This window comes from Micromys minutus (assembly GCF_963924665.1).
Source record: "Micromys minutus genome assembly, chromosome: X".
Taxonomy (NCBI): domain Eukaryota; kingdom Metazoa; phylum Chordata; class Mammalia; order Rodentia; family Muridae; genus Micromys; species Micromys minutus.
Genome location: NC_137970.1, coordinates 67,616,849 through 67,639,688, shown reverse-complemented (window position 1 = coordinate 67,639,688; position 22,840 = coordinate 67,616,849). Strand labels below are relative to the sequence as shown.

At 35.8% G+C, this 22,840-nt stretch overlaps 1 protein-coding gene across 1 annotated transcript; it reads right to left on the bottom strand.

Moving 5' to 3' along the window:
* Window positions 1–18,656: 18,656 nt before the first annotated feature.
* LOC308414446 (uncharacterized protein) lies at window positions 18,657–20,357 on the bottom strand (the record flags this gene model as incomplete). Its single annotated transcript, XM_080909664.1, has 1 exon — window positions 18,657–20,357. One exon carries the CDS (start codon window positions 20,355–20,357, stop codon window positions 18,657–18,659), a length of 1,701 nt encoding a protein of 566 aa, XP_080765790.1.
* Window positions 20,358–22,840: the final 2,483 nt, after the last annotated feature.

Below are 22,840 nucleotides of genomic sequence, written 5' to 3'. Positions count from 1 at the left end.
TTTTGAGGATATAATAACCATCGTTCCTAAACCACACAAAGACCCTACAAGGAAAGAGAACTTTAGACAAATCTCACTTATGAACATTGATGCAAATATATTAAAAAAAATCTTTGCAAACCAAATCCAAGAACACATCAAGATGATCATTCACCATGATCAAGTAGGATTCATCACTGGGATGCAGGCATGGTTTAATATACAAAAATCCATCAATGTAATCTACCATATAAACAAACTCAAAGAACAAAATCACAGGGTCATCTCACTAGATGCTGAGAAAGCATTTGACAAAATTCTATCCCCCTTCACATTAAAAGTCTTGGAAAGAGGAGGAACCCAAGGCCCATACTTAAACATAATAAAAGCAATATACAGCAAACCAACAGCCGACATCAAACTTAATGGTGAGAAACTTGAACCAATCCCACTAAAATCCAACACTCGACAAGACTGCTCACTCTCCCCCTACCTATTCAACATAGTACTGGAAGTCCTAGGCAGAGTAATTAGACACCAAAAGAATATCAAAGAAATACAAATTGGAAAGGAAGAAGTAAAAACATCAATATTTACAAATGGCATGATAGTGTACTTAAGTGACCCCAAAAATTCCACCAGAGAACTTCTACAGCTGATAAACAAGTTCAGCAAAGTGGCTAGATATAAAAATAACTCACACAACTCAGTAGTCGTCCTCTACCATAGGACCAACATGAGGAGACAGAAATTAGGGACAAGATACCCTTCACAATATTCACAAAATTTATGAAATTTCTTGGTGTGACTCTAACTAAGCAAGTGAAGGACCTGTATGACAAGAACTTCAAACATCTAAAAAAGAAAATCGAGGAAGATCTCAGAAAATGCCAAGATCTCCCACACTCATGGATTGGAAGGATCAACATTGTAAAAATGGCCATCTTACCAAAAGCAATCTACAGATTCAATGCAATCCCCAAGAAAATAAAAACTCAATTCTTCATTGAGTTGGAAAGAGCAATGTGCAATTTCATCTGGAATAACAAAAGACCTAGAATAGCGAAATCCATCCCCAACAACAAGAAAACATCTGCAGTAATCACGATCCCCGACCTCAAGCCATTTTACAAGGCAATTTTGCTAAAAAACTGCATGGTACTGCTACAGAAAAAGGCATGTGAATCAATTGAATACAATAGAAGATCCAGAAATGAGCCCTCATATATATGGTCAACTGATTTTTGACAAAGGAGTTGTAAACATTCAGTGGAAAAGGATAGCCTATTCAACAAATGGTATTGGTCCAAGTGGCACTCATCTTGCAGAAGAGTGAAAATAGTCCTTTTCTTATCTCCTTGTTCAAAGCTCAAGTGCAGTGGATCAAAGATCTCCACATTAAACCAGGTACACTGAAAATATTAGATGAGAAAGTACGGAAAACCTTAGAACACATAGGCACATGAGAAAATTTCCTGAACAGAACAACAATGGCTAGAGCTCTAAGGTCAAAGATTGACAAATGGGACTTAATGAGATTGCAAAGTTTCTGTAAGGCTAAAGACACTGTCAAAAAAAAATGGCAGCCAACAAACAGATTGGGAGAAGATCTTTACCAACCCCACATCAAATAGAGGCCTAATATCTAAGGTAATAAAGAACTCAAGAAGCTAGACACCAGAGAATCAAACAACCGTATTAAAAAATGGGGTACAGACTTAAACAAAAAGTTCTCAATTGAGGAATATTGAATGCCTGAGAAGCATCTAAAGAAGTGCTCCGCATCATTAGCCATCAGGGAAATGCAAATCAAAACAACACTGAGATTCCACCTCACACTAGTCAGATTGGCCAAGAACAAAAATTCAGATGACAGCAGATGCTGGTGAGGTTGTGGAGAAAGAGGAACACTTCTCCACTGTTGGTGGGGTTGTAAACTGATACAACCTCTCTGGAAATCAGTCTGGTGATTCCTCAGAAAATTGGACATAGTACTACCTGAAGACCAAGTTTTTCCACTTCTGGACATTTTCCCCAGAGACACTCTAATATACTACAAAGACACATGCACCACAATGTTCATAGTAGCTATATTTATAACAGCCAAAAGCTGGAAAGAACCCAGATGTCCTTCAGTAGATGAATGGATACAAAAATTGTGGTACATTTATACAATGGAGTAATAATCTATCATAAAAAATGACCTTATGAAATTCTTAAAAAATGGATTCATCTAGAGAATATCATCCTGAGTGAGATATCCTAGTCACAAAAGTGCAGACATAGTATGCAGTCACTGATAATTGGATACTAACCCCAGAAAGCTCTGAACACTCCAGAAACAAGTCACAGACTGTGTGAAGTTCAAGAAAACAAATGAAAAATCCTTCTTTTAAATGTCAATTCTTAATGATTTATTTACAGAAATACATGAACAATGATGTGTACCAACTTGGCCAGGAATTGTGCCTGATATTAAATAAACACTGATGTTGAATGTTGAATTAGAACATATCTCTAAAGCAAACACAACACACTAGTCCCAATGCATGAGACTCGTAGAATATAATGCAAAATAGAATTTCTCATCTCATAATATCACTCATCCATCAAAGCTAGAAATTTGCTTAGGTGAATTGCTTTTAAAGGATAAAGATTAGTATCAAATTATTAAAAAACACAAAACATAATATAAGGAAGCAGCTCCAGACATGTCAGAGATCTTAGCAAATGTGAGATATGATTAAATGATTGAGAAATATGGCCAAGACTGTGCATTCTGAATCACATAGCCAGATGGTATTTTCTCTACTTCAACTAATTATTGCAGGTCTGAGGGGAAAATAAATAAAAAATATGAAGGAGAATAAAGCAAATACCTACATGCTGTATTAATAAATAGATGGCAAATACAAATAAGGTATCTGAGGTTACATTTATTAGACATATAATTAATACAATCAATGAGCTTGTATAATCTATATTTCTGTCAATTTTACTGGAGACATAATATTTTATCTAAGATTTGGAAGTGTTATATTAAGCCTTATATTAAACCTTATATTAAGTGTCCAGAAAATAGTATCAAGAATATATCAACTCATGAACACAAAATAAAGTTGGAAAAACATTTATGAATCTAGATATTTCATATAAATTAAACTATTGCTTAACATTAAATTAAAATAATAACAGTGTAAGTAGCATGAGAAGAAAAAAAATGTGCTATCCACTGATTTTCTATTGTCATGGTAAAGTGCCAGGATCAGGGCAAACTATAAAGTATTTAATTGCAGATGAAGAGAGCTCACAACTTGATCAGAATGCAGGATCTTTTTATATGCCTCAGGATATGGTATCTTCCAGAGAGCAGACTAGCTAGCAGTCTGTCTTAGCAGAAAAGACGCAGAGGGGTGTGGTATTTGGCAGGCAGGGGTTTTATGGGATGGTGGGTCCCCAAAACTAATGGGATCACAGCAGCAACTGTGGGACTCTGGGAAGGTTCTTACCAAATGTTGTGAGTGCAACAGGTCATCTGATATGCCTCAAGATATAACCTCTTCCACAGAGCAGACTAGCTACTAGTCTGTCCCAGGAGCAAAGTTTCCCGTATTTCAATTTTTAAATTGCATAGTGTTATTTTTGTATTTACATTTCAAATGTTATCCCTTTTGTGATGGTTTTCATATGCTTGGCCAAGAGAGTGGCACTATTGGAATGTGTGGCCTTGTTGTAGGAAGTCATTCTGGGGGTGGGCTTGGAGACCTTCCTCTTAGCTGACTGAAGATACTCAGTCTGTTCTTGGTTTCCTTTGGATGGAGGTATAGAACTCTCAGCTACTCCTGTATCAAGCCTGCCTGGATTCTTCCATGCTCTTGATGGTAATGGACTGAACTTCTGAACCTTTATGCCAGCCCCAATTATATGTTGTCATTTATAAGACTAGCCTTGGTCATGGTGTCAGTTCGCAGCAATAAAAGTTGACCTAAGACACCCGTTGAGGGATCCCCATCTTTCATCCCCCCTACTTCTATGAAGATACATCTTCTTCTACCAACCACTCACACCTCCTCACCTTGGCATTCTATTTGACTGTGGAAATGAGACTTCACAGGATCTAGGGCTTCTCCTCCTACTGATTCCAGACAAAGCCATTCCCTGCTACTTATATGACTGGATCCATAATTCCCCACATATGTACCCTTTGCTTGGTAGTTTAATCCCTGGTAGCTGTACTCAATAACAGCTTGGTCAAGGAAATATCAAGATAGAAATCAAGGACTTTTAAGAATTTAATGAAAATGAAGGCACAACATACTAAACTTATGGGATACAATGAAAGCAGTGCTAATAGGAAAACTCATAGTGCATAGCATCTTCAAAAAGAAATTGGAGAGAGCATACAGTAACAACTTGACAACACACCTGAAAGCTCCAGATAAAAAGAAGTAGATACACCCAAGAGGAATGGAGTGCAGAAAATAATCAAACTCAGAGCTGAAATCAACCAAATATATACAAAAAGAACTATACAAAAAAAATCAACAAACTAAGAGCTGGTTCTTTGAGAAAATCAACATGATTGATAAACCCTTAGTCAGCCTTACCAGAGGGCACAGAGAGAGTATCCAACTTGACAAAATCAGAGATGAAAGGGGAAATATAACAACAAATACTGAGGAAATTCAAGAAATCATCAGAACCTACTGCAAAAGCCTATATTCAAGAAAACTAGAAAATCTAGAGGAAATTGACAATTTTCCAGACAGATACCAAATACGAAAGTTAAATCATGATCAGATAAACCATCTAATCATCCTCCAAATCTGTAAAGAAATAGAAGCAATCACTGAAAACCTCCTCACAAAAAAAAAAAAAAACCCAAGATATGTTGACTTTAGTGCAGAATTCTATCAGACCTTCATAGAGGACCTAATACCAATACTCTCCAAATTATTCCACAAAATAGAAACAGAGGGAATATTACCCAACTCATTCTTCTAAGCCAAAATTATGCTCATTCCTAAACCAAGCAAAGACCCTACAAGGAAAAAGAACTTCAGACTATTCTCCCTTATTAACATTGATGCAAATATACTCATTTAATTTTTACAACCCGAATCCAAGAATACATCAAGACAATCATTTACTATGATCAAGTAGGCTTCATCTCAAAGATGCAAAGGCTCAATATCAATGTCATCCACTGTATAAACAAGCTCAAAAGAAAAAAAAATTGCATGATTGTCTCTGTAAATGCTGAGAAAGCATTTGACATAATTCAACACCCTATATGTTATAAGGATTGGCAACGTGAAGTATTCAAGGCACATTTGTAAACATCTTAAAAGCAATATACAGCATCAAAGTAAATGATCAGAAACTTGAAGCAATCCCACTAAAATCAAGGACTAGAAAAGGCTGTCTACCCTCTTTCTACCTATTCAATATAGTACTTCCATACTAGCCAGAGCAATAAGACAACAAAAAGAGGTCAAAGTTATACAAAGTGGAAAGAAAGAAGTCAAAATATCACTATTTGCAGATGATATGATAGTATTCTTAAGTGACCTCAAAAATTCCACAGGGAAATTTTACAGTTGAAAACATTCAGCAAAGTGGCTGGATACAAAATTAACTCAAACAAATCAGGAGCCTTCCTCTTCTCAAAGGACAAATAGACTGAGAAAGAAATTAGTGAATTGGAACCCTTCACAATAGCCACAAAGGATATAAAATACATTGGTGTGACCCAAACCAAGCAAGTGAACAATCTGTATGACAAGAACTTCAAGTCTCTCAGGAAGGAAATTGAAGAAGACCTCAGAATATGAAAAGATCTCCCATGTTCATAGATTAGAAGGATCAGCATTGTAAAAATGGCCATTTTGTTTAAAGCAATCTACAAATTCAATGCAATCCCCATCAAAATTCCTACTCAATTCTTCATAGAGTTTGAAAGAGCAATTTGCAAATTCATTTGGAACAATAAAAAACCCAGAATAGCAAAACCCATTCTCAACTATTAAAAAAAAATCTGGGGGGATCACATTCCCTGACCTTAAGCTGTATTACAGGTAAATTATGATAAAAACAGCCTGGTCTTTGTAGAGAGACAGGCAGGCAGACCAATAGAATAAAATCAAAGAACCAGAAATAAACCCACCCACCTATAGAACACTTGATCTTTGACAAAGAAGCTAAAACCATTCAGTGAAAAAAAGGACAGACTCTTTCAACAAATGGTGCTGATTCAACTGTCAGTCAGTATACAGAAGAATGCAAATTGATCCCTTCTTATCTCCAAGTCCAAGTGAATCAAAGACCTCCACATAAAACCAGTTACACTGATACTAATAGAACAGAAAGTCGGGAAGAGCTTAGAACACAAAGGCACAGGAGAAATTTTCCTGAATAGAATATCAATGGCCTATGCTCTAAGATTAAGAATCAACAAATGAGACCACATGAAATTGCAAAGATTCTTGTAAGGACAAGGACTCTATCAAAAGGACAAAATGTAAACAAACAGATTGGGAAATATTCTCTACCAATCTTATATCTGATAGAGGGTTAGTATCCATTATATACAAAGAACTCAAGAAGTTAGACACCAGAGAATCAAACAATCCTATTAGGAAAATGGGGTACAGAGCTAAACAAAAAATTCTCAATTGAGGAATAATGAATGGCTGAGAAGAACCTAAAGAAATGTTCAACATCCCTAGTCATCAGGGAAATGCAAATCAAAACAGTACTAAGATTCCATCTCACAGCAGATCATAAAGTCAGGTGACATCAGATGCTGGCAAGGATGTGGAGAAAGTGGAACACTCCTCCACTATTGGTAGGATTGTAAACTGCTACAACCACTCTGGAAATCAATCTGGAAGTTCCTTAAAAAATTAGACATAGTACTCACTCCTAAGCATATACCCAAATGTAGCTCCAACAGCTAACAAGGACACATGCTCAACAATGTTCATAGCAGCCTTATTTATAATAGCTAGAAATTGGAAAGAACCCAGATGTCCTTCAGCAGAGGAATGGATACAGAAATTTTGGTCCATATACACAACAGAGTACTACTCAGCTATTAAAAGCAATGACTTCATGAAATTCCTAGGCAAATGGATGGAACTTGAAGCTATCATCCTGAGCAATGTAACCCAGTCACTCACTTATAAGTGGATGCTACATGCTCCCCTCCTCAAAAATAAAAATAAAAAAGGAAAATCAGAATGTAGATGCCTCAGTCCTTCTTAGAAGGGAGGAGCAGGGATTGAAGAAATGATCTACAGAGACTGCCTCACCTGAAGAACCACCTCATATGCAGCCACCAAACACAAGCACTAGTGGTGATACCAAGAAGTGTTTTCTGGCAGGAACCAGATATGGATGTTTTCTCAGAGGCTCTCCAAGAGACATATAGATACAGATGAGGATGCTTGCAGCTAAACATCAGACTGAATACAGGGCCGCAATGAAAGAGCTTGTGAAAGGACTGAAAGAACTGAAAAGATCGCAACCTCATGGAAAGAACATCATTGTCAACCAGCCAAGGCACTGAGGTGGAGAGGGTGATTGGGAGAGTAAGCAAATTCATGGATGTAAGTTAAGGGCAAGGAAGGAGGGGCACGGGGGACAGTATAATATTTGAAATGTAAATAAAGAGTATATTCATTAATATTGAAAAAAAAGAAACAGCAAAAACGAACAAGCAAAAAGCCTCTTTCATCTACATGAATTGGCATTTAATGTCACAATCTTGCTCTTGAGGTTTGCCCATAGCTTGATGTAGTAGGATAGCTGTGTTCTGATGGTACCATTTTGCATTGACTTTTGTTGATTATGTTCTTGGACTTGCCTTTTGCCATTTAATTGTATCTCATGTTTGCTGTTGTCAGTATCCTGCATTAGAGCAGTTTTTTTCCATAGGCAGGTGGAGCTGTTTGTCTTGAATTTGAGCAGACCTCCTATGTGTTTGGGGCCAGAGGAGCCACTTTGAATGCAGACAGAGTTGAAGGGTATGGCACAGTGTTTGTTGCTTCATGGCCCCAGCTGGCTCACTTATAGACCAGAAGGCCAAGAGATCTCAGACTGGCCAGGGTACAGCCTGCAGTTCCTATGCTTCCTGGTGGTTCCTGTAGGCAGGGAGATTGGGGAATTCAGTTGGTGGTGTTTTATTCATGTGTGTAAGTTTAGAGGTGACCTCTTGGGAATCAATTAGAGGTGTGGGGTCTCTCCTTATTTTCGATTCTACCTGTTCTTGTATGTTCAGTGTATTAGTTTTACATTGAGGTCTTTGATTCACTTGGACTTGAGTTTTGTGCAATGTGATAAAGATCCATAGTATCTATTTACATTCATCTCCATGCACACATCTAGTTAGATCAGCGTCATTTGTTGCAGCTTCTCTTCTTTTTACATTGTATGGCTTTGGCTTCATCAAGTGTCCATAACTGTGTGGGTTTATTTCAGGGTCTTTAATTCAATTCTATTAATTAATCTGTCTGTTTCTACACCAATATCATTGTTTTTATTACTACTACTAGGTAGTATGGCTTGGAATAAAAGATAGTAATAGCTCCAGATGTTAATTTATTATACAGGATTGTTTCATGTATTCTGGATTTTTGTTTATCCTTATAGAGTTGACAATTGTTCTTTCAAGATCTGTAATGAATCTTGTTGGAAATTGATGTGAAGTTCACTAAATCTTTAGGTTGTTTTCAATAAGATGGCCATTTTTACTATGTTAATCCTATAGATCCAAGAGTATGGGAGATCTTTTCATATTCTGATATCTTCCTCAATTTCTTTCTTGAGAGACTTGAAGTTATCTTCATACAGGTCTTGCCCTTACTTGGACAGAATCACACCAAAATATTTTATATGGTTTGTAGTTATTGTGAAGGGTGTTGTCTTCCTAACTTCTTTCTGAACCCAATTATAATCTGTACAAATAAATGCTACTGATTGTTTTAATTTTATATCCAGTGTCTTCACTGAAAGTGTTTACCAGGTGTAGGCGTTCCCAATAGAATTTTTAAGGTTAATTAGGTATACTTTTATACCATCTACAAATAGTGATACCTTGATTTTTTTTCTTTTCCCATTTGTATCCTCATTATTTCATTTACATCTTTTATTGATCTAGAAATGATTTGATATACTATATTAAAGAGATAGGGAGTGAGCAGACAGGCATGTATTGTCCCTTATCTTAGTGGAATCAATATGTTTTTCTTCCATTTAATTTGATGTTGGCTATTGGCTTTCTATATAGTACTTTAATTATATTTAGGTTGGTACTTTCTATCCTATCTCTTCAAGATTTTATTTTTCATGTTTTATTTTTATTCATTTTTACAGCCTTATCAGTGCCCCTTATCTCCCTCTTTTCCAGCTCCACCCTTATAAACCTCTGCCCTCTCTCCCCTTCTCCTCAGAGAAGAAGAACCACTTGTTTTTCCCATACTACTCTGGGACTTTTAGGAGAACAGGACTAGGTTCATCATTTCCCATTAAAGTGGAGGCTGTTATGTCTTGTGGTTGTAGGTTTCCAAGGTGAAGGAAGGGAGGGCAGTTTCTTAAGCTTAAGTTTATTGGTTGTTCTGGGTTGCAGGCTTCCAGGGATGCAGGCAGAGGTCGTTCTTGTGTACTGTTTCAGCCCTTTGTTTGTTCTGGATTCATCTCTCCTTGGAAGAAGACAGATCTGTGGCCTGCGTATTTGTATGCAGCAAGGGCAAGGCAAAACTTTCTGCTGCTGGGTTTATCCAGAGGGGGGCTGGTATCCAGGAAATTGAAGTAGGCCTCTCACCCAGTGAACCATGATGGATGAAGGACTCTGGGATTGCAGGTAGTGGTATGTACCAAAAGACAGAGTACAGAAGAAACAAGGCTGCTGGGTTTTCTGTGGAACCTATTATACAGGAGTTTGGATATTTCACCTGATTGTCCCAGGTGGCCGCGAGCCTCCAGTGATGTTAGAGGAGCTATGGTCTGGGAAATAGAATGCAGATAGGGTCAACTGTTTCTTAATAATGCATGGAACTTAAGTCTTGTAAAACAAGATTCTTGGTTTTAGTACAGAAAATAATTTCAGAATGATCAAATGCGAAGTAGAGTTGTGGTTCATTAAAACGGTTTTAATGTTACATTAAGCATCCAGGCGACAAAAAGGAAAGATGTTCTTGGTATAAAATATCTTTTTATGAAAGTATGAATATGGGTTTTTTGAAGTGTAAGTGACATTTTATTATCTTTGACAGCAGTCATATATACAATTTTGATTGGGTGTGAAGCTATTATCTTCAAAATATTCTTAAGGAAGCTCAATAAGGCCCTAAAGTCATTCCTGAGGTACATCTATCAGGATAACGTTTGATGAAACAATATTTTTGGTAACTTCGAGGCTGGAGGTAGGATATTTCATTTTATGTGAATGAGAGTTTTTCTTACATGTATATGCATTAGATGTATGTTTTGTGAGTTGTGTCCAGAAGAAGGGATATAACCCTATGGGAATTGAGTAATAAATGATCATAAACTGCCATGTGGGTCTAGAAACCAAACTAAGATCCATGCAGGAACTAGTGGTAATATTCACTGATATGAGTTTCCAGACCCATTAGTCTCATTTTGAAGGTTCCTCAAATATGTCTAGAAGAAATAATGTCCTATTCAAAATAATGTACATTCAGGCTATTTTAACATATTTATATTAAAGAAAAATAGTAGGCCTGTCAGCATCTTTCATTGTAATTGACATTAATTGTTCTGGAATTCTACCTTGTGAGTTATCTAGAGGCTTCAACTGGAGTCCATGAACAGGGACTCTTTTCTCTTCTCATTTTTTCTTCAATTTTTCATCTTCCTTACTTTCCTTAATTATGACAAATGTTTTTAGGGTAGTTTGATTGAGAATCAATATTGTATTTCTTTATTTTAGTGTGTGTGTTTGTGTGTGTGTGGGTGTGTGTGTGTGTGTGTGTGTGTGTGTGTGCTTGTGTGTGTGTAGCTATGTCTGGAAATGCAAGTTGAAGTTATCTAACAACTTTTGATATCTTCCCTAGAAATACTATTTACTTCTTTTGAAACAGAATATTTTATTAGCCCAGAGCTTAATGATTCAGCTTAAGTGAATAGGATTTGAACCTTAGGGATCCGCTAGTTTCCAATTCTGAAGCACTGGTATTACAAGCACATGTTAATATACCTCTGTTTTCATGTTGGTGTTAGAATTTAACTTAGTTTTTCATGTTTATGTAACAAGCAAAATACCTACTAAATAATCTTGCAAGATCAATGTTTAAAAGTATAATTAAAGATTGCCTTCATTAAACACGATATATATATATATATATATATATATATATATATATATATATATATATAGAGAGAGAGAGAGAGAGAGAGAGAGAGAGAGAGAGAGAGAGAGAGAGAGAAGGGGGGGAGAAGAAGAAGGAGGAGGAGGAGGAGGATAGGGAGAGAGAGAAATTAAAATTTCCCATCTGCTTCACTTGCTTCTTCCAAAGTAACTCAGTGGTCAAAGTAGTATTTTAAGTTCAGTGAATCCTATTTTTTGTTATAGAATTTTCTCCTTTTTTAAAAAAAAAAATTTGGCAGGGATTGTGAAGAAAGAGGAACACTCCTCTACTGTTGGTGAGATTGTAAGCTGGTATAACCACTCTGAAAATCAGTCTGGAAGTTCCTCAGAAAATTGGAAATAGTAATACTTGAAGACCTAGTTATTGCACTTCTGGGCATATACCGCAAAGATAATACAACATATAACAAGGATATGTAGCATTTTCTATAGTGAATTTTGTCTAGTTGTGTAGGCAAAATACTGCATCAGATATATTGTTTCTTTCTTCAGAAATTAAACCTTTTTTTATAAAAGATTGAAGTGTCACTGCACTTTCATTATTTTTTAAAACTATACTTTTACCTTTCATAATAGTCTTTTGCCTTGTGCTTTATTTTTATGGTTGTTTCCAATGCTATTGCACCTCAGGTTCTAGCACCATTCTGTGCTATCCACATGCTTCTGATGTTACTTGAATACTATTCTTTTAGAGGGATGTAGAATTTTATTTTTACTTAGTTTGCAAATGATGTCATGCTAAGTGAAGGCAATGCCATACAGTAAATTTAAACAGCCCTCAGAAAATTGAAAGGTTTGCCTTCACAGCCTGAATCTGTTGCTGACTACCTGTGTTTTTATGTGCAAATAACATAAAAGTGGGAACTCTCATTTATATGATAGAAACAATAATCAGCTTTAAAAATAGTTACTGTGAGGGTTAAACTGAATAAAATATCTAATATATCTGGGCAATAATGGTTGCTATGAATTTTATTATCAATGATTTTTATTGTGAATCTGCAGAGAAATGTTCAGCTGGCTCTACCACTATATATAAAGATGTTGCAATCAATTTTTAATATTTTCCCCGATTACCTGTAAGGAATAAAGAAATTAGTCCAACAGTTCTTTTTTTTCTCTGAATAACAGAAATAAATCATCTACCTAAGGAGTCATAGCAGCTCTTAGCTGATTAGGTAAGGAGTCATTCCATCTATTATCTGATTAAGTTTCTCCATAGGCATTGGCCTTACAGTAACATATAAATACTGGGAGGTTGTTGTTATTTATTTCTTCAAAGAAAGACTTTATTAAGAATTTCAGTAGATGAGATGAAACTCCTTTGTATTCTTGTGACTGTACAAATGGAATTATAAAAGTGAATTTCAGCAGGAGACTTGTAGACAACTATCATGCATTTTTACCCTTTAAGTAACATCTTCTTATAGTTTTTGTTTTTAGGGGCCTTTTAGCACTCCAGTGACAACCCTTCTTCAAAGCAAATCAGGGAGTAACAAAGAACAGTGAGGGCTGTTAAAATGATATTCTGAAACATCATTCGGATTTCCCTTAGGAAACCATTTTGACATTTCATCAGGCTGTGTCTGGTAGTCTATGGAGCTTTTACTTTCATTTAAGACTTAAAATCTATAAAAATCAATTGTACTTTTTGCTATATTTGCATTTATATAGCTGCTTTAATATATTTTACATCATAAATCTTCTACAGACCAATGAATTATATAGTTTTATAGCATACTATAGTTTGCAAAGTTGATACCTATTATTTACAAAAATCCCGTTTTACACATTCCTGCAAGGGAAAATGAACACTGCAGCTTTTGGAAGAGTATAAATGCAAGGTGCAGGGATATGATTGAAAATTATCAATCAATATTTTTTATGTCAACAGTGACCATAAAACAGTACATTGACTATGAAACTTATCTCAGCTGAAGATGGCAACTAGTACCACCTCAGGTATTTGTATCAGAATTACCATAATAGGAGCTTAGGCTTTTGATAAGGATGGATTTCTAGAGGTGGCAAGTCATAATTCAAAAAGTATACTCATATTCTTTACTATAGAAAGGATACATAAATGATATATATTACTAAAAATATCCAGAGGAAGTCATAATTATATAATTAACATGGATTATAGAATCTGCTGTGTATTTTACAGCTAGTTTTTTATCACAGAGTTGGAAAGGTGTACAATCACATTTGTAAGGATGTAACTATAGAATCTAGTAGATTAAATGCAAAAGGTCCTAATTTAGAAATAACATTTTTCTCATAATTAGCGATTTATCTTCTAGATTCAACCTTTTTTCAAGGTTTATTTTCTTACAACATACCTACTATATATATATATATATATATATATGTGTGTGTGTGTGTGTGTGTGTGTGTGTGTGTGTGTGTGTGTGTGTATGGTGGCATTATTAGTAAGTGTGGTCTTGTTGGAGTAGATGTTCCCTTGTTGGACGAAGTGGCTGCGAAATCGAAGATACTCAAACCAGGCCAGGTTTAATGTTTTTTTTTTTTTTCCACTGTCTGCCGATCTGGAAAAGCCCCTTCTGAAGCAACAATATGGCAACTTTACTATATTAATCCTGCCAATCCACTAGCATTGGAGATCTTTTCAACTTCTGAGATCTTTCTTCAGAGACTTGAAGTTTTTGTCATATAGATCTATCACTTGCTTGGTTAGAATAACAACAAAGTGTTTTATATTATTTGGGACTATTGTAAAGGGTGTCTTTTCCCTAATTTCTTTCTCATCCTGTTTATCCTTTGAGTAGACTTAGAATACTGATTTGTTTAAGTTAATTTTATATCCAGCCATTTTGCTAAAGTTGTTTATTAGGTTTAGGAGTTCTCTGGTGGAATTTTTGGTGTCACTTAAGTATACTATCATATCATCTGAAAATAGTGATATTTTGACTTTTTACTTTCCAGTTTGTATTTCTTTGATATATATGCTTAGGCTAGGACTTCGAGTACTACATTGAAAAAGTAAAGAGACAGTGGGCATCCTTATCATGTCTCTGATTTTAGTGGGATTGTTTCAAGTTTCTCTCCATTTATTTTAATGTTGGCTACTGGTTTGCTGTATATTACTTTTACTATGTATAACTATGGGTCTTGAATTCCTGATCTTTCCAAGTCTTTTAACATGAAGGGGTATTGATTGTTGTCAAATGTTTTCTCAGAAACTAACAAGATGATCATGTGACTTTTTGGTCTTTTTTTGTTTTGTTTTTTTAAGTTTATTCATATATAAGATTAAATTGATGGATTTTCATATATATGGAACAACCCCTTTACTCTGGGATAAAGCCTACTTGATCAAGATAAATAAGCATTATGATGTGTTCTGAGATTCAGTTTGCAAGAATTTTATTAAGTATTTTTGCATTGATGTTCATAAGGGAGATTGGTCTGTAGTTCTCTTTCTTTGTTCTTTGTGAGGTTTAGGTATAAGCATAATTGTAGCTTCAGAGAACAAATTTAGTAGTGTCACTTTTGTTTCTATTTTGTGAAATAGTTTAAAGAGTATTCATATTAGGTCTTCTTTGAAGGTCTGATAAAATTCTGCACTAAAGCCATCTGGTCCTGGCCTTTTTATTTATTTATTTTTTTAAGTTGGGAGATTTTCATGAGTGCTTCTATTTCTTTAGGGATTGTGGGACCGAGTGTGAATACTTCACTTTTTCCTTAGAAGGGGGAACAATATACTCACAGGAGGAAATACAGAGACAAAGTTTGAAACAGCAACTGCTTTACCTGTGTATCCATTCCATATACAGTCATCAAATACTGAAAATAGTGTGGATGCCAAGAAGTTCATGGTTACAAGAACCTGATATAGTTATCCCCTGAGAGAATCTGCGAGAGCCTGTCAAATTTAGAAGCAGACTCTTAGAGCCAACCATTGGACTGGGGAAAAAAGTGCATGGTAGTGGTACAGATACAGGTAGGTAGATCAACTGAATAGAATTAAAGACCGAGAAATGAACCCATAAATATATGGCCACTTGATCATTGACTAAGGAGCTAAAACTTTTCACTAGGGAAAAATAACAGCATTGCCATCAATGGTGTTCATTCAATTAGAGGTCAGCTCTTAGAAGAATGTAAATTGACCCATTCTTACTACTTGTACAAAGCTCAAGTCCAAGTGGATCAAGGACCTTTACATAAAATCAGATACACTGAAACTAATAAAACAGAAAGTGGGGAAGTGTCTCAAATATATGAACACAGGGGGATTTTCCTGAACAGAACACCAATTGCTGTTTGGTGATTCCTCAGAAAATTGGACATAGTATTACATTAGGACACAGCTATACCACTCCTGGGCATATACCCAAAGACGCTCCAACATATAACTAGGACTCATGCTCCACTATGTTCATAATAACCTTGTTTATAATAGCCAGAAGCTGGAAAGAACACAGATGTCTTTCTATAGAGGAATGGATACAGAAAATATGGTACAGATACACAATTGAATACTACTCAGTTATTAAATACAATGAATTCATGAAATTTGCAGGTAAATGTATTGAACTAGAAAATATCATCCTGAGTGAGGTAACCCATCTACAAAATAACACACATGGTATATACTCAATAATAAGTGGATATTAGGCCAGAAGCATGGAATACACAAGATACAATTCACAGATCACATGAAGCTCAAAAATAAAGAAGGCCAAATTGTGGATGTTTCAGTACTCTTAGAAGGGGAAACACAATACTGAAGGCAAAAAAAATATGAAGACAAAGTGTGGAGGCAAAAACTGAAGGAAAGAACATCCAGAGACTGCCTCACCAGGAGATCCATCTCATATACAGACACCAAACCCAGACATTATGGTGGATGCCAAGTGCTTGCTGGGTGGAGATTGATATAGCTGTGTCCCTGAGAGGCTCTACCAGAGCCTGACAAATACCCTTGGATGCTTGAAGGCAACCATTGAAGTGAGAATGGAATCCACAATTGAAGAGTTAGAGAAAAAAACTGAAGGAGCTGAATGGGTTCATAATTTATAGTAAGAATAATAATATCAAACAACTAGACCCTCCCCAGAGCTTACAGGGACTAAACCACCAACTAAAGTGTACACATGGAGAGACCCATGGCTCCAGGCACATATGTAGCAGAGGGTTGTCTTGTTGGGGATGAAAGGGATGAGAGGCCCTTGGTCCTGAGAAAGTTTGATGCCCTCATGTAGGGGAATACCATGCAGGGAGGCAGGAGGGAGTATGGGTGCATAAGGATGCATCCTAATAGAAACGAGGTTGGGGGGATGATATGGGGGATTCTGGTGAGGAAACCAAGAAAAGAGATATCATTTGAAATATAAATGAAGAAAATGTCCTATAAAAAAGTAAAAAGATAAAATAAAACTAAAGTGTCCACATGCTCCACCATGTTCATAGCAGCCTTATTTATAATAGCCAGAAGCTGGAAAGAACCAAGTTGTCCTACACCAGATGAATGGATACAGAAATTGTGGTACATTTACACAATGGAGTACTATTCAGCTATTAGAAACAATGACTTTATGAAATTCCTAGGTAAATGGATGGATCCAGAGAATGTCATCCTGAGTGAGATAACCCAGTCACAAAAGAACAGATATAATAAGAAGTCACTGATATTTGGATACTAGCCCCAGAAAGCTCTGAATACCCAAGAAACAACTCACAGACCATATGAAGCTCAAAAAAGGCCAAAAAATGGAAGTCTCAGTCCTTCTTAGAAAGATAAACTTATAGCACCCTTCTCAGTGTGTTGTACAGACCTTAAATCATTAATAATTCAAGATCTAAGAATGTAACCTTGTTACAATTCTTGGTACTTAAAAATCAATATTTTTAATCTTAACACACCAAGGAAACTTTGACTATTTCCATGTTATATCTTGTTTTACATATACTCTGTGCTCATTGCAACTAGTAAGTTTTCAATGCATACTATCAAAACTTAAAAAAAAATAAGTACTGACAAAATATATTTTCATATTGTTTTATGCAAAATGGTTTTAAAATCTGTTCATATATCTCTGTTCTTATAATAAAGTTGTTAAAAATAAAAAAAATAAAGTCTCCAGAGTTTAAACTTAGCCATTTCCCTACTGATGAACCATTAGAGTACATTTATTTTATATATATATATATATATATATATATATACTATCAACCATAGACTTAGGAAAATATATTGAGGTAAGGAAATATGACTCAGCCTTGCTTTCCTTAAATAAGTCAGAAAATCTTTCAAAATATGCATTTTATATTTTTTTCTATAGAATCTAATCATCTCTCTTTTCTTCTCTCACAACTGTGTAAAGTATTAATTTGACTTACATGAGAAAGCAATTGTGGCTTTGGCACTTGACCTATGTTTTTTGCCTCTTGAGATTGTTTTCCTGTATGTAATTTCTGACTTAGACTAGATCCTTGTAAATAGTAGATGGACAGATGGAGAAAAATCACTGAATATTTAGAAATAAAACCAAGTAATGCTGAGGGAGAAGGATTGCAAGTTCAAAGTCACCTTTTTAAAAGGTAGCCTAGGTAACCTTAGTAAGCTTCTGTCTCAAAGTAAAATTAAAAAGAAAGCTGGAATAAAGACCAAAGAATAAAACTGATGATACCTAATTAGGAAACTATAAGCTTATCACACTGTATGTTCATAAAGCAAAGAGTAAATTCCTATGTAAGCTAACAATAGAATTCATAAAACTAAATGGCATTTTATGACAGTGACTGTGGTTGTCATTATGAAGATATAAGTATGTATTTGGGACAAACAGCAAGCATAGAGATATATCTAAAATTCAGAAAGCATTCAGAAGCAATTTGTTTCTATTCACTGGAATTAACTAGTTGAAGGGACGCAAGTACTTCTAACCCAAATACACAACATAGAATTAAAAAGTCTGAGCACAGTGATAAAACTTTCTTCCCATTTCCTCAATGTAACACAAACAAAGCTAACAAAAAAAAAAAAAAAAAAAAAAAAAAAAAAAAAAAAAAAACATAAAAACCTAACTCAAAACGGAAGTCACTCAAAAATAAATGTTTTAAGTGTTTATTTCCAGTAAAGCCTTTTACAAGCTAGTCTCAAGCCTTTGTCTTTTTGTTGTAGCTCCAGTGTCAATAGGTGATGGAAAATGTATTGATAACTTCAAAAGTTGCTGTTGGACCATTTCATATAAGCCACTTAATTTTTTTTTCAGTGTTGGACAGAATGGTCTTTGGATAATGGCTTCGAAATTAGGCTTCAAAATGTTGAATAAATTCCCTGGTAACTATTACCAAGGAGAGTGGACTGGTTTATTTGGACATTGTAATTAGGTGCAGATCCCATGTCATAAGCCCCATAGCTGTACAGGAAGAAGTAATCTCCATTAGAGCCATGAAAAGCTGGCAGTGTGTTGCAGACATTCAGAAAATTGCCGTATACTTGAGAGAAATTAAGTCCTCCAGTGCTTCCACCACTTCCAGCTGCCCCACAAAAGTTTCCATTTGCTCTGAAGCTGTGTTGATTTGGTGCAGAAATGTTTTGGGTTGCTCCCGCAGAATATGGACTTGACCCAAAGGCATTTGGATTTGCCCCCAGAACATACTGGCTTGTCCTGAAAACATTTGGGTTTGTTGCCAAAACATTGTGTCTTGTCCGGATATCATATGGGTTTGCCACAAAAGCAGAACAGTTTTGCCTGAAGGCATCTGAGTTTGTACCCAAAGTATTCTGGGTTGCCCCAAAAGCATTTGGGCTTGCCCTCGAAGCATATTGGCCTACCCCAAAAGCATCTGGGTATGTTCCCAAAGGGTACTGGTTTGTGCGGAAAACACTCTGGTTTGCCCCCAAAGCACGTTGGTTTATTCCGAAAGCATTTGGGTATGCTGCCGAAGCATGCTGGCTTACTCCTAAAGCATTTGGGTATGTTCTCAAAGGGTATTGACTTGTTCTTAAGGTGTTTAGATTTGCCTCACGAGTATACTGGCTTGCCAAGAAAGCATTTGGGTTGGACCCCAGCGTACAGTGGCTTACCCCAACAGTATTGGAGTTTGACCGCAGAGCATTACGGTTTGCCCTGAAAGCACTTGAATTTGTCACAGAAACATTGGGATTTGCCTGGAGTGTATTAGGGGGATCCCTTAAACCATGGCCATTTGACAAAGTAACATCTGAGTTTGCTCTAGAACTATATGAGCCAGCTCTGTGGGCATCTTGGTTGGCTTCTTGAGCATCTGAGTTAGCCATAAAGCTGAAGTTTTGGCTGCCTCCTTTTCTCCAGTGGTTTTCTAACTCCGCAGCTGGAACAGCTTTTCTTGTCCTATCCCTACTAGTTCTAGTCTTATTTTTAGTTGGTTGTCTTGCAGGATATTCTTTAGGGAATGCCATTTTAACTTCACAACGGCTGGAGCCAATGAAATGGTACCTGGTTTCTAAGACCTTTCTAACGGGATTTTCATCCATGTATTTGATAAACCCGAAAGCTCTTCTTTCCTGTGTATCTGAACACTTTGGAAGCTCTATAGCCTCTATCTCCCCAAATGTGCCAAAGTAAGCTCTTATTTTTTCTTCAGACATCCGAGGGTTCAGCCCACCCACAAAAACCTTTCTGATTGGAAATTGAGATTCAAGGGCTTTAGCCCTTTTAAATTCTATTTTCTTGCCATCGACTTTGTGGTCTTTCACTCGTAGCACCTTCTCTACTGTGGAACTGTCTTTGAAAAGCACGAATCCAAATCCCCTAGACAGACCGGTATTTGGGTCTAGTTTTATAATAAAATCTCTTATCTCACCGAACTTAGACAAGTATTCTAGAAGTACTTGCTTGTTCAGTTCTTGGGAAAGTCCCCCAATGAACATCTTACTGGCATCCTGTCGGTTCTTGGTAGCATCAATTCTGAACCCTTCCCGGAAGTGGTCTCGTTCATTGTACTTTCTCACAGCGAGACTGGCAGTATTCATGGTAGATAGGCTTGATGGAGGTGACTTGACTGTTGGTAAAACAACGGCTGAGGCACAAATGGCGGCTGCATAGCCGTCCTCAGGGAGTGGGGGGGGGGGATTGTTGTACAATAGTGACGAAATAGAAACAAGCATTATGACTAAAGCCAACGCAGGGACTGCTTCATGTTCTAAATTGGGGGGCAGGGATAGTGTCTTATTTGACCAGTATAGGTGTTGATGTTTGCGATGCAAAAAGCAGGAATGCCTATAGACTTTGTTTTGTATTCATTATGCCCACGAAAGTGGTTGTTTGGTATAAAAGGAAGCTTCTTCATTGCCGGCTTTGTTGTTTCAGACTATAGCTCTTTGAATTTTGTCAAAACCATTTTAATTTTCCTAGAATGTTGAAGAAATCACCAACTTATTTCATACTTTAGACGAGTTTCATATTAACCTTAACTATTTGGGGGCTGAGAAAGGAAAGGGTTACAATGTTAAAACATCCTTCAGGAAAAACAAAATGTCTGTGGGTTTGTATGTTATATTAAACGAATCTAAAGGAACATTTTGAATTAAGAGCTTCACTGAGATTCATTTATAAAATTTACTCTTTTAATGTTAAAAATGCATTCATTATAATTATAATAAGGAAACTAATTAATATGCCATCATCTGCAAAATTCTGTATCCCATTTAAGCACTCATATCTTATTTCTCTATTACTCACTTAATGGTATAATATGTCGGTTTTCTGGTTTACCTCTCATTTATAAGACTTTCCAAATATGTTATGCTGTAATATACAGTAGTATTTTACTCTTTATTCATTGTGTTATAAGATAAGGAAGTGTTTTTTTTTTTTTTTTTTTTTTTTTTTTTTTTTTTTTTGAAGAATCTCAGTGAGTGTGGGCTTTGAGGATCTAAGCCAAGTTGTCACTTTCTCTGCTTCTGGATGAGGATGTAGCTCTTAGCTACTGCTCAAGCATCTGTCTGCATTCTACCATGCTTCAGGCACTGATAATGAGGAACTAAGCCTTTGAAACTCTAAACAAGCACCCAATTAAATGCATTTTCTTATATTTGTCTTGATCATGGTATCTCTTCCCAGAAATACAACAGTGATTAAGACAAGGTACTTCTTTACATGTCTGTTTTTCCCTAACCTTCTATTGAGCTTTTTCTAGGTAGGCAATGACCAAATATAATTTAAACTTCCCCCACTTGGAATAAAATGCAAACCTTTTAACGTATTTTAAAAAGAAACTCACTTAATGCTAGTTGAAATTATCTTAAGAGTGGGCTTCCAAGGGTGACATTAAAAAAAAAAAAAAGATCTTGTTCCACCTAGCCTCCAAGAAGATTACTCAGTTGCACACTGAATTTGGATCTTCTACAATTTGGAAGAGCTGACTTATCTATCTTCATTTAAATTAAGCCTGTGAAAGAGTCTGCAAGTTTGAAATTTTCTTACTTTTGCTCATTTATTAACAATTTTAGATAACCACAGAGTTTAGCCTTTGCTGGAATAAAAATCTTGTAAGAATTATATTCTTGGACTGTTGCTCAACTGATTAACAATTTCATGATTAATTATTTACTTATGGCAATTTACCTACAGGACAGGACAGATGTCACAGTTTTGATCTCTTTCTAGATTGATTAGGTTTATTTCAAATGCATGGCTAAACAATGTACCATTCACTTTAGTCTAAGATATTGCAAATGAGTAGTCTGGGTCACAAAGTTCTGCTAGGTGTGAGCCGGTCAATAAATCATTGAAAAATAATTATTATTCTTTCTGCATACATACTTCAAAACATTCAGTATACTAATATTTGGTCAGTATTGTCATCTTTGAAATGAAATCTAGCCCTTTACTACTACAACTACTTTCAAAATAGTAAAAGGAATATTTTATAATGATTGTATCTACTTTTGGTCCTCTAATGAAAACAGTAACACTTACTTTGGCTTTACACACACACACACACACACACACACACACACACACACACACACACTCAAGAAAGAGACTGAAAGGGAAATAATATTTTAGCCATTAAAATGTTTTCAAGTAACCCTTTTCCATTCTAAAGTCTAAAGAAAATAAAAAATAAAATCTGGCTAGTGTAGTTTTTCTTTTATTGGTGGTAATTGTTTCACAATACTCTAAAATACTTTAGATTTTGAAACCATACTGACTCTCCTTATGGAGCACTATATTAATAAAAATTCTGAGTAACAATTTATTTTTATCTTACCTTAACTCAAAATACATAGTCTAGAGATTTTAACTGATGCTACAGGTATATTTTCCCCAAGGCATGAATGAAAGAATGAATGAATGAGTAAATGTTAGACATTCTGACAATTAAAGGTTACGTATAAGTTTGAAATACTTTTAAAAACTGACTCTGTATGTCAAGAGTCAGAGGGCACAAAAGCTAGTGATAAAAATAAAACAAAATGTGCAGTCTAGTGAGATGCTTCAGAGTTTAAGA